The sequence below is a fragment of the Heptranchias perlo genome, chromosome 3, assembly GCF_035084215.1.
Source record: "Heptranchias perlo isolate sHepPer1 chromosome 3, sHepPer1.hap1, whole genome shotgun sequence".
NCBI lineage: Eukaryota > Metazoa > Chordata > Chondrichthyes > Hexanchiformes > Hexanchidae > Heptranchias > Heptranchias perlo.
Genome location: NC_090327.1, coordinates 131,121,724 through 131,134,378, shown reverse-complemented (window position 1 = coordinate 131,134,378; position 12,655 = coordinate 131,121,724). Strand labels below are relative to the sequence as shown.

Below are 12,655 nucleotides of genomic sequence, written 5' to 3'. Positions count from 1 at the left end.
ACTTTCAAAAGGGAATTGGATATATATTTGAAAAGGAAAACATTGCAGGGCTACGGGGAAAGAGCAGGAGAGTGGGACTAATTGGATAGCTCTTTCAAAGAGCTGGCACAGGCATTTTGGGCCAAATGGCTTCCTTCGGTGCTGTAAGATTGGATTCTACGATTTCGTTCAAAACAGGAATGTCACTCAGTAACACACAGAATGCTTAATAATGAAATACAGAATTTCGTTTCTCTTTTGCTTAACCACAGAACTGCATTTTAATTTAAACGAACCAATGTGATTTAGCAGCAACTTTAACTGCTCACTTCTACTAAAGTAGAGGTAGAAAGGATACACCCTAATTTTTGGCAGGAGCTCAACTTTTAAATTCTCCTAAAGGATTTAGGTTATTTACCATGGAGATTAACCTAAATAGAAATGACACTTAAAACAATTATAGTATTACTGTATCTTGTAAGACTAATGCAAACGGATATAAAGTATTATTCTTCCAGCCCAAAGCAAGGCTAAAAGTATCTTTTCAGTTATAATTGCAGCAACCAGAAAGCCATTTTGTTTATTTAATTAAAATGTTTGTAAGCAGAAATATTAGAAAAGCACAAAAAAATCTCAAGCTCCTTTAAGAAGTATTAGCACCTCTAACAGCTCAGCATGTAAATACAGGTACAGAATCATACAGATCAGAAAGGTCCCAAGTTCTGGTACTGGTCTCTATAATTTGCCAACTTCAGCCACAATGGTCAGGGTTCTGTAACTGATCACAGTTCCAGCAACCGGTGCTGAAATGCAATATGGATGGACATAGGCAAACAGGATCAGAATCAGCTGTGACAGACGACTTTTGACTAGCCAGCAGACTATTCAAACAAACCCATGAAGAATGATTATTTGGGCAAGGTACAGAAAAGCTGCTACCATGCCGAGTAAGTATGCTCTACAAGAGGGGAGAAAAGTGGACTGAAACAAAAAGAAACGTGTGGAGGGTTGATTTCCAAGTAGATTTAATTTTAAAAACAGCCAAGAGCTGCCTGCACTAAAATTTGGCCACATTGCTGGATTGGAGTCAGCTGGCTCAGTTGGTATCACTCTCGCCTCTGATTCAGAATGTTGATGGTGCCAGTCTCACTCCAGGGCTTAAGTACATAATCTAGGCTGATACTTCAATGCAGCAGTGAGAGTGTCAAAGGTGCTTCTCTTCAAACGAGATGTTAATTCCATTCTGCCTGTTCCAGTGGTTCAGATGGACATTGAAGATTCCATAGCATTTTTTTTGAAGGAAAGGACCATCAATTCAGTGTAAACACATTCCACATAATGTTTGGTTAGGGGATCAATGCAAATCTTCCTGTGTAGCACCCGGTTATTAATGTCCTTTTGGCTGGTTCATGGGGTCACACACACAGCATTACTGAGGTGGTGTATTGAACTGTCAACTACTCCAATTTTTGCAACAGTAATTTGCATCATACTGCAACATGCTCTGCTGGCAGCCTATGATTTATTGCACGTAATTTAATCAGAAAACCAGTAAGAAAAAAGGCAACTTTATTTTAGATGCAAGAAACATAGAAAATAACTACAAAGGGAAATACCAAACAGCAGTGTTGATAAATGATACAGCATTATATTTAAGGTGCATCGTATTACATAAAAATGATATCAAAGATTATCCATATTGTAGGGGAGGGTGCAGAAATTATAATTATAAAACTTTCAAATTTTAGTAAGAAATCCTTTGCTATACAGAACTGCTCATAGTTCAGTACTACCACCTTAGAAAGCTAAACAGTGAATTTAGAAAACATTATGCTCAATTTCCCTAATTAGGCTCTCATTGGCGCAAACCTATATTTAGGTTTGGACAAACTACACTTCAAATGCTGCAGGCCTGGATTTCTGTTTGTACTCTTAGCTTAATTTTCTACTTTAAACATTTTACACCTTTGTGATGTGCTTTGAAGAAAACACACACAAGCCAAATGGAAATCAGCATAAATTTTAGTCAAATTATATAATTATCATTGATTAACCAGAACTTTTTCCTCCCACAAGATAACCTCCGAAGTAAATGGATCTGACAGCTTCTCCTTCATCATAATTGCCTGTTAAGAGTGTGACAGATAATCATCGCATTTGATATTTTTTGTGATTTTCAATAGCTCTCCTCAGGGTTGTGTCCGCTGAAAGGTCATTTTGGTTCACATCGCCATTATCACACCCAACAACAGGGCACCTATTGCAGAAACAAAGTGCATCGATCAAAAAAAGGAGTAAAGAAAAAGGAGCCAAATGTAGATTTCCAGTCTTTGAGAAAATATTTTTTCAAGAAGTCAGTTCCTTTATGACCTAACAACTTTAATAGTAACATTACACTCCTTTAACTGGTCATTAAAATAATACAATTTCTGATAGAAATACAACGAGCACTGTGGGTGCATGGAAGCAGTGAGTTTGCATGAAAGAAGATCAGTAATGACAGCTAGTGTTGCAATATTCCATTAATTCTGTGGCCAATCCATTTGCTAAAAATGTTAAACATGTCTGGAAGTCAGACTGTTCTGGTTGTAATGAACATTCCAGTGTGCTTCGTGCAGGAATAGGGAGCTTAACCATCTTGCAGTTTCCAGCTACAGCATAGTACTGCTGGAATGTTCATGTAATCAGTGGTAGGTAGGAAAAAGGCTAACCCAAGTCAATAACAGTCAGTTTAAAAAACTTATCCAGCAATGCTTTTTAAACTGCTAAGATTATTTTAAGAATGTGGGTTTTTGCAGCACATTAAAGGAATGTTGTTTTAAACCTGGAGACAGTTAATACTTTTGCTGCATGCAACTAACCTAACAACATTTTAACAGCGCAATGAGGAAAACTGCATCGCTAGTTGGCAAACAAAATGGGTTACCAACAAAGACTGTGGCCGCTCTAACATCTGCTCTCTGACCTAGTTGGATTAGCCACTGTCTGAGACTGAACCAGACCGTTCACAACTGTGACATCCTATATGACCCAGAAATGAGCTTCTGACCCCATATCCGCTCCATCACTTCCACCTCCATAACATCGCCTGTCTCCGCCCTGCCTCAGCTCATCTGTTGCTGAAACCCTTATCCATGCCTTTGTTACCTCTAGACTCGACTATTCCAATGCTCTCTCCTACCTTGCACCCTCCGTAAACTTGAGCTTATCCGAAACTCTGCTGCCTGTAACCTAACTCGCACCAAGTCCTGTTCACCCATCACCCCTGTGCTCATAGACCTACATTGGCTCCCAGTCTGGCAACACCTTGATTTTAAAATTCTCATCCTAGTTTTCAAATCCCTCCATGGCCTCGCTCCTCTCTATCTCTGTAACCTCCTTTAGCCCTCCAACCCTCCAAGATCTCTGTGCTCCTCCAATTCTGGTCTCTTGCGCATCCCCGATTTTAATCGCTCCGCCACTGGCGGCCATGCATTCAGCTGCCCAGGCCCCAAGCTCTGGAATTCCCTCCCTAAACCTCTCCACCTCTCTCTCCTCCTTTAAGCCGCTCCTTAAAACCTACCTCTTTGACCAAACTTTTGGTCACCTATCCTACTATCTCCTTATGTGGCTTGGTGCCAAATTTTGTTTGATAATCGCTCCTGTGAAGCGCCCCGGGACATTTTACTACGTTAAAGACGCTATATAAATGCAAGTTGTTGTTGAATCATTCACATGTAATTCTAATTTGTTGTGATTAATTATTATACATTAGGCGGTGCTATGAAGAGTAGTCCATCATGCATCAATGACTGCAATAATAGACGGACTCATTTAAACCTCTAGACCGCGTTTTGGTGAGGAGTGATGATACTTGAGGTATCCAAGCCCCTATTAGGATGGAGTTGGGACATGTTCCACTTTTAACTCACCGGGCTTTCTTCTTTTGTTTGTGCTTGTTCTGGATTATTTTGATTATGGCTTCCTCTTCATAGCTGTGACCACAAACTTTATTCTTCACCGGACATTCCATTTCCCTCTGCAAAGGCACAAGTTAAAAAAGAAAAAAAAATGACTGATTCCTCCATCCTTTCCTTTTCGCAACAGAGTGGTTAAACAAAGCAGCAATTTTCCACAACATTTGACACCAATGCTGTTCTGGGAACCAGCATAGGCTGAGTCCATTTTCTTTTTTTAAAACCAGTGTGAATAAAACTACAATACCAGTTCAAAAAACTTATTTGCCCTTCTCAGGGTCTCTCATATCCTTTTTGACCACAAATTTAAGTCAATTTGTTCAATCCCAGTGAGCATACTATTCTTTAACTGGTCACGAAGATATGTGGACCTGGCTTTTTCTCTTCAGGACACAGCTTCGACAGGGCAGTACCTTGGCCTGCCCCTCTCTATATACACACTAGCACCAACATGTTTTCCTGGGTTGAGGCTCATTAGAGATGCATGGCAGGCTCCTGGTGGGATTTCTACTGTCAAGAGGGAGTCCGCCAGCGCTAGCCAGGAAACGTATGCAGTGCTGCAGTGGAGACACCAGAGGGACTTAAAGGGGCAGAGGTGCACTGAAGTCTGGAATGAGTCAGCCCACTGAAGACCTCCACTGAGAACAAGACCTTCAGCAGGTAAAACCCCGGGGTCTCCATTTGGGTATTTACCACCGCTTATGAAGCCGATCGCCCCTTTTCACATGGCTGTCTCGGGAAGCAGTGGTGACTGTGGCGGAGAGCAGGAAAATCTGCCAGGACTACAGGTCCTGCCCCCATTTACATGTGGTGGGTGGGGAAGGAGTGGACAGCGGTGGTGCAGGCTTCTCTACCTGAATTTTCCGACATTCACCTTTGATTTCGGGCAAGATAGCAGAGGAGAACTGCCACCAGCTATCCAAAAAAAAACTTTTATTAACACAAAGGCAAGAATAAACACCATTTATACTGAGGAAATGTAAACTCCACCCCCTCCAACCCAACAACAAAAAAAATTGGAAACAATATACATTTAAGTTATTTTCGAAGTGAACTATAATAGGCAGCAATACTAAGAGTTGCCAAATATATTTTAATTCTGCCCTGACTGGAGTACCTAAAATGTTGATAATAAAGCCAGTTGTCCTTTTTCTACAAGTCAGTTTCAGATCACTGTCATCATCAGACATACTAGTGATCTCTGTCCATCCAGAAGCAAGAGTAATTGCTTTGTGAATGGGGAAAATAATCAGCAGCTTTTAAAAAGGGAAGGGAAATCTGAAAAACAGACTGAAATGTGATGGTGCCACATTACTGTTGTTTTGTTGTAGATTTTAAAGTGTGCCCTGTACCAGGTCCCTGGAAAAAGTATAATGTAGATTCAAAATGGAATTGAGATGATCTTTAAATTAAAGACATAAAACCGGGACCTATATTCAAGCCTTCCTTTCCTTTTTCCTTTTAAAGAATCCAGAACCGGGGATCATCAGGGGACAGTAGAAGTAGGAGAAAGCTAGAAAACTCTTTATAGTTTAATAAAAAAAAATCAATCTTGATAATCGTTATCAACTTTATTGAACTAACCTCAAAAAGCAGTGTTGCGGGGCAGTTCAGGTTTGCTCCTGTGATTAATCAACCACGTCATTAGGGAGTTACGCCAAATAGAGGCACCTCGCTCATCGACTAGGAAAACTGAATGAAATTCAGATGGTATCCCTGCCCTTCCAGTTGCCCTTGCTCAGAGGCTAGGAGTAGGACCATATGACAATCTTTCTCTATTATTACAATCAACTGACGTTCCAATTCTCAGACCTCGCTTTCCAGCAACAACAAAACTTCAAGCTAAAGACAAAGCTCTTCAAAATTAATTTAGAGGTATTGAAAGAACTCAAAACACGTTCAATAGCTAACATTGATAGTTAACTGCAAAGAAAAATGTACTTGAACACTTAGTTCTCAGAATATGCTGTTCTGTACCTGTGTAATGGGGCAAATGAAATTCCTCTGGCTCTGGGTCACTGCAATGTCTTCATCCAACTCATTGGCTGAAGTGCTCTCATTATGTGGTTCGGCACCAACTGGAAATCCAAGAGGAACAGTATGAATAAGCCACCTTTCCCAATTATATGCAGCTTAATTATTTATTTACTGATTGAAGTCCTTGAATCCAACATTAAAATAACATATGGCAGTCACCATCAGTTCCACTTTTATGCAAATTGTAGGTATGAATAATCTATTTATGCATAGACGTCATTTGGCATAAATGATTAAAAAGTTACTGCAGCCTATTTAACCCGTCTATCCAACGTTCATACTAGGATTTGAGTAAAGGATAATGGTGGAGGCCAATTCCATGCATGTGAACATTTTCAAACAACTGCATGGGTTTTCATGCAGTTACAGTGCGCAGGATTTGTTTTGAAAAGGGGATATTTTAAAGTCTCTTCAAGCAGGTGCAACAGTAAACATTCTCCCCTCCCAGCTAAAAATCACATTCAGATAAATATTCAACAGTGTACTTGACCATCAGGAAATAAATTTAGTTAATTAAATAAGATCATGGCAATAACATTCAAAAAACATTAGAATTAAAGCATGAAATGGGCATAAACATAAGATGCAATCCAGGGCAAGGGAGAAATGAAACATGGAAAATAAAATAATCATTTTAATGCATGAATGAATTTTAAAGAGAAAACAAAGGGACATAAAGGTAAAGTAGAAACATGAAATAAAAAGACAAAATGCTGCTGTGAATCAGAAGGTGCGCAAAGTAGATGTTCTGTATACCCTGAGCTGACCTTTTCATCCATATCCAGCCAGTCACCCAGGAACATTGTCCACTTACACTCCTACTTTTCTCCATCCACTGAACTGTGTGAGATCCATCTTGGCTACGTATCACAAAAACAATACACCTTTTACAATAAATAGAAGAATGAACTTGCATTTATACACCACCTTATTACGCCTCTCAGAAATGTCCCAGAGTGTTTCACATAAAGTGGATTACTTGAAGTAGTCATTTTGCACACAACAAAAATAACAACTTGCATGTATACAGCCACAAGCAGCAATGAGATGAAGAACAACCACGTGCATTTATATAGCACCTCTAATGTAGGAAAACATCCCAAGGTGCTGCATAGAAACAAAGTCGTGACCTCTACCACCTATAAGGACAAGGGCAGCAGGCACATGGGAACAACACACCACCTGCACGTTCCCCTCCAAGTCACACACCATCCCGACTTGGAAATATATCGCCGTTCCTTCATCGTTGCTGGGTCAAAATCCTGGAACTCCCTACCTAACAGCACTGTGGGAGAACCTTCGCCACACGGACTGCAGTGGTTCAAGAAGGCGGCTCACCACCACCTTCTCAAGGGCAATTAGGGATGGGCAATAAATGCTGGCCTCGCCACCGACGCCCACATCCCATGAACGAATTTAAAAAAAGGGAATTGTGGCAAAGATCGGCATGGATTTGGAAGGCGACAACATGTCTCAAAGACTTTGCCGAGAAAGGGAAGGTTGAAGATAGGGCAGTAATTAGCAAGGACAGTGGGGTTGAGGGTGGGCTTTTTTGAGGGAGAGTGACAGCAGCTTTGAAAGGGAGCGGGAAAGTTCCCAAAGGGAGGGAACCATTTACTACGTCAGCTAGCATGGGGGCCAGGAAGGGACGTTTGGTGGTCAGCACTTTAGTGGAAATGTGGTCAAAGGAGCAGGAGGTGGGTCTCACGAGATGGGGAAACAAAAAGTAACCGCACTTCAAAAACAATGGATGCAAAGCAAATTGGGACATCTTGAGCAAATGAAAGGTGCAATATGTACAGTCTATTCCTGATAATTCAAAAGTTTTTTTTGCACAAAAAAACTTTGAATTATCTAATAATTTGAAATGTGCAACGTAAATAACACAGCAAAGTGGAAGCTTAGTGTTGAAAACAAAATGAAATTAAATGACTTTGAATTGAGCAATAGATTGTAAATGCAAGTTTATTCTTTCTTTTATCTATTCCCCCTCTTGAAGTGCTCTGAGATGTTCTTCTACATGTGGAGTACTCTGTAAATGCAAGTTGTTCTCCCCTCTGTATTTTGGCTCATCGACCTTCTCCATTTCAATTTTGATCAAGGCTCTTTACCCAAAACTAAGCCGTCTTCTTCTTTCCAGACATTGATGAAATAGTTCTTATTTCCTATTTAGCACACCGGCCAGCTGCCCAATAACGCTGATGGAAGGACTGGTCCATCTTCAGGGTTGGGCCTAATTAACATAAGGCCAGCAGGCTACGGACAGAAAACAAACTCCTTGGAGGAGCCCACGTACCTGCGGGCCCATAAAAAGGTAGGTCCTTGAGGGGGGGTGGGGGGGGGGGGAGGGAGACCTGGTGCGGCAGCAGCCCAGGTTGTTTTCGTACAGCCCAGAGCAGCACTCCTGCTTCTCCCCGCTCCCCAAATTAAATTAAAACTTACCATCTGGGCTCCTTTTCGGCTGGACCACCAGCTGAGACCTAAACTGGCAATCGGGTCCTATGTATGTCATAGGACCCCAATTTGGATATTAAAAGGACAGAAAGCCTGACTCAGATGGGCGCTCCGGCTGCCCAGTGGTAGGTCCTTGGGAAGATAGCGTTATCCATGCTGCCCGTGGAAATGGGGCCATAAGTCATACCGACTGTTTTGGGGCACTGCCTCCCTGTTTCTGACTGGCAAGCATGCTGAAATTCCCAATCCCCCCTCCCAAGGCTCGGCCTGGTAAGAGAGTACATTCAGTTCACTTTTCTAAGAGAGGAGAATCATGTGGCAGCATATATACATACCAGTAGCCAGTGTACAGAGTATGATCCCTGTGTTTCGCTATTGTTTACCTAGATATTGTGCGGAAAAGGTTGCACTCTAAATTACACAAGATGTGAAGCCCGCTTACGGGTGTGTCTGGTGATACTGAACCCAAGAAAATATCTAGTGTAAGAACCTAAAAACGTAGCAAAAAAAGTTTCAACAACATAGTTATCAACCTATGTAAAAAGGAAGAGAGTAGCAAAAATAAACGTTGGTCCCTTAGAGGCTGAGGGCTGAGACAGGAGAAATTATAATGGGAAATAAGGAAATGGCAGAGACGTTAAACACATATTTTGTATCTGTCTTCACAGTAGAAGACACAAAAAGCATACCAGAAATAGTGGGGAACTAAGGGGCTAATGAGAGTGAGGAACTTGAAGTAATTAATATCAGTAGAGAAAAAGCACTGGAGAAACTAATGTGACTAAAAGCCAATAAATCCCCTGGACCTGATGGCCTACATCCTAGGGTTCTAAAAGAAGTGGCTGCAGAGATAGTGGATGCATTGGTTATGATCTTCCAAAATTCCCTAGATTCTAGAACAGTCCCAGCGGATTGGAACGTAGCAAATGTACTCCCCGCTATTCAAGAAAGGAGGAAGAATGGAAACAGGGAACTACAGGCCAGTTAGCCTGACATCAGTCGTCGGGAAAATGTTGGAATCCATTATTAAGGAAGTGGTAACAGGTCACTCAGAAAATCATAATATGATTAGGCAGAATCAACATGGTTTTATGAAAGGGAAATCGTGTTTGACAAATTTATTAGAGTTTTTTGAGGATGTAACTAGCAGGGTAGATAAAGGGGAACCAGTGGATGTAGTATATTTGGATTTTCAAAAGGCATTCGATAAAGTGCCACATAAAAGATTGTTATGCAAGGTAAGGGCTCGTGGGGTTGGGGGTAATATATTAGCATGGGTAGAGGATTGGTCAACGGACAGAAAACAGAGAGTAGGGATAAATGGGTCATTCTCAGGTTGACAGGCTGTAACTAGTGGAGTGCCGCAAGGATCAGTGCTTGGGCCTCAGCTGTTTACAATCTATATTAATGACTTAGATGAAGGGACTGAGTGTAATGTATCCAAGTTTGCTGACAATACAAAGCCAGGTGGGAAAGTAAGCTGTGAGGAGGACACAAAGAGTCTGCAAAGGGATATCGACAGGTTAAGTGAGTGGGCAAGAAGTTGGCACATGGAGTATAATGTGGAGAAATGTGAGGTTATTCACTTTGGTAGGAAGAATAGAAGAACAGACTATTTTCTAAAAGGTGAGAAACTATTAAACGTTGGTGTTCAGAGGGATTTGGATGTCCTCGTACAAGAAACACAAAAAGTTAGCATGCAGGTACAGCAGACAATTAGGAAGGCAAATAGCATGTTGGCCTTTATTGCAAGGGGGTTGGAGTCCAAGAGCAAGGAAGTCTTACTACAATTGTACAGGGCTTTGGTTAGACCTCACCTGGAGTACTGTGTACAGTTTTGGTCTTCTTATCTAAGGAAGGATATACTTGCCTTAGAATTGATTCCTGGGAAGACAGGGTTTTCCCATGAGGAGAGATTGAGTAGAATGGGCCTATACTCTCTGGAGTTTAGAAGAATGAGATGTGATCTCATTGCAACATACAAGATTCTGAGGGGGGTTGACAGGGTAGATACTGAGAGGTTGTTTCCCATGGCTGGAGAGTCTAGAACTAGGGGGCATAGTCTCAGGATAAGGGGTCGGCCATTTAAGACTGAGATGAGGAAGAATTTATTCACTCAGAGAGTTATGAATCTTTGGAATTCTCTACCCCAGAGGGCCGTGGATGCTGAGTCGTTGAGTATGTTCAAGGCTGAGATAGATAGATTTTTGGACTCTAGGGGAATCAAGGGATATGGGGATCGGGCAGGAAAGTGGAGTTGAGGTCGAAGATCAGCCATGATCTTATTGAATGGCGGAGCAGGATCGAGGGGCTTAGTCCTGCTCCTAATTCTTATGTTCAACCAATAACTTGATTGAATTATATGATACATCCCACATCATGACCTGTGACCTAGCAACTCCTATTTTTTTTTATTCTTAGGAACATAGGAACAGGAGCAAGCCATTTAGCCCCTCGAGCCTGTTCCGCCATTCACTGAGATCATGGCTGATCTGTATGCTAACCATTTACCTGCCTTGGCTCCATATCCCTTAATACCCTTGGCTAGCTAAAATCTATCAATCTCAGATTTAAAATTATTAATTAAGCTAACATCTACTGCTTTTTGAGAGAGTGTTCCACACTTTTACCACCGTGAAGTGTTTCCTATTTTCTCTCCTGAATGGCCTGGCTCTGATTTTTAAGGTTATGTACCCGTGTCCTAGACTCTCCCACCAGCAGAAAAAGTTTCTCTACCCTATCAATCACTTTCAAAATCCTAAAAACCTCAATCAAATCAGCCCTTGAGCTCCTATATTTCAGGGAATACAAGCCTAGTTTATGTAATCTCTCCTCATAATTTAACCTTTGGAGCCCTGGTAATATTCTGGAGAATCTGAGGTGCACGCCTCCCAAGGCCAATATATCCTTTCCAAGGTATGGTGCCCAGAACTGTACACAGTATTCCAGGAGTGGTCTAGCCAGAGCTTTGCATAGCTGTAGCAAAACTTCCTCCCCTTTATATTCTAGCCCTTTAGTTATAAAGGCTAACATTCCATTAGCCTTTTTGATTAGTTTTTGTACCAGACTACTACATTTTAGTGATCTGTGTACATGGACCCCTAAATCTCTTTGGGCCTCCATTGTTCCTAGCTTTTTACCATTTAAAAAATATTCTGATCCATCATTTTTTGGTCCAAAATGGATGACCTCCCATTTACCTGTGTTGAAATCCATTTGCCACAGTTTTGTCCATTCACTTAATCAATCAATGTCTCTTTGTAATATTATGCTCCCGTCTACACTACTTACTATGCCACCAATCTTTGAGTCATCGGCAAACTTGGATATATGGCTCTCTATTGTGTTATCTAAGTCATTAATTAATATAGTGAATAGTTGAGGCTCCAGCACAGATCCTCGTGGGATACCACTAGTCACTTCCTTCCAATATGAGTACACATCCATGATTAGATTGGGTATTGTGCAATGAGAAGGGGTTAATTAATAATCTTGTCGTGCAGGATCCTTTAGGGAAGAGTGACCATAACATGATAGAATTCTTCATTAAGATGGAAAGTGAAGTAGTCCAATCCGAAACTAGGGTCCTAAATCTAAACAAAGGAGGAGTGAGTTGGCTATGATAGATTGGGAAGCTTCATTAAAGGCATGACGGTGGATAGGCAATGGCTAACATTTAAGGAATGAATGCATGAATTGCAACAGTTATACATTCCTTTCTGGCGCAAAAAACACAAAAGGAAAAGCGGCCCAATCATGGCTAACAAAAGAAATTAAGGATAGTATTAAATCCAAAGAGGAGTCATATAAAGTTGCCAGAAAAAGTAGCAAGCCTGAGGATTGAGAGCAGTTTAGAATGCAGCAAAAAAGGACCAAGAGATTGATTAAGAGGGGAAAAATAGAGTATGAGAGTAAACTTGCAAGGAACATAAAAGTGGACCGTAAAAGCTTCGACAAGTATGTAAAAAGAAAAAGATTAGTGAAGACAAATTTAGGTCCCTTACAGACAGAAACGGGAGAATTTGTAATGGGGAACAAGGGAATGGCAGAGCAATTAAACTAATACTTTAGTTCTGTCTTCACAGAAAAGGACACAAATAACTTCCCAGAAATGCTAGGGAATCAAGGGTCTAGTGAGAAGGAGGAATTAAAGGAAATTAATATTAGTAAAAAAATAGTGCTGGAGAAATTAATCAGACTGAAAGCCGATAAATCCCCAGAGCCTGATA

At 41.1% G+C, this 12,655-nt stretch overlaps 1 protein-coding gene across 2 annotated transcripts in view; it reads right to left on the bottom strand.

Moving 5' to 3' along the window:
- Positions 1-987: 987 nt before the first annotated feature.
- nsmce2 (NSE2 (MMS21) homolog, SMC5-SMC6 complex SUMO ligase) overlaps positions 988-12,655 on the bottom strand; it is a 208,254-nt gene continuing 196,586 nt past the window's right edge. For both annotated transcript variants that reach the window (XM_067981980.1, XM_067981981.1), the window contains exons 5-7: positions 5,913-6,013; positions 3,891-3,997; positions 988-2,236 (exon numbers count right to left, since the gene is read on the bottom strand). In XM_067981980.1, the coding sequence (XP_067838081.1) occupies positions 2,128-2,236; positions 3,891-3,997; positions 5,913-6,013 (317 nt within the window). In that variant the 3' untranslated portion in view covers positions 988-2,127. The remainder of the gene's footprint in view (positions 2,237-3,890; positions 3,998-5,912; positions 6,014-12,655) is intronic.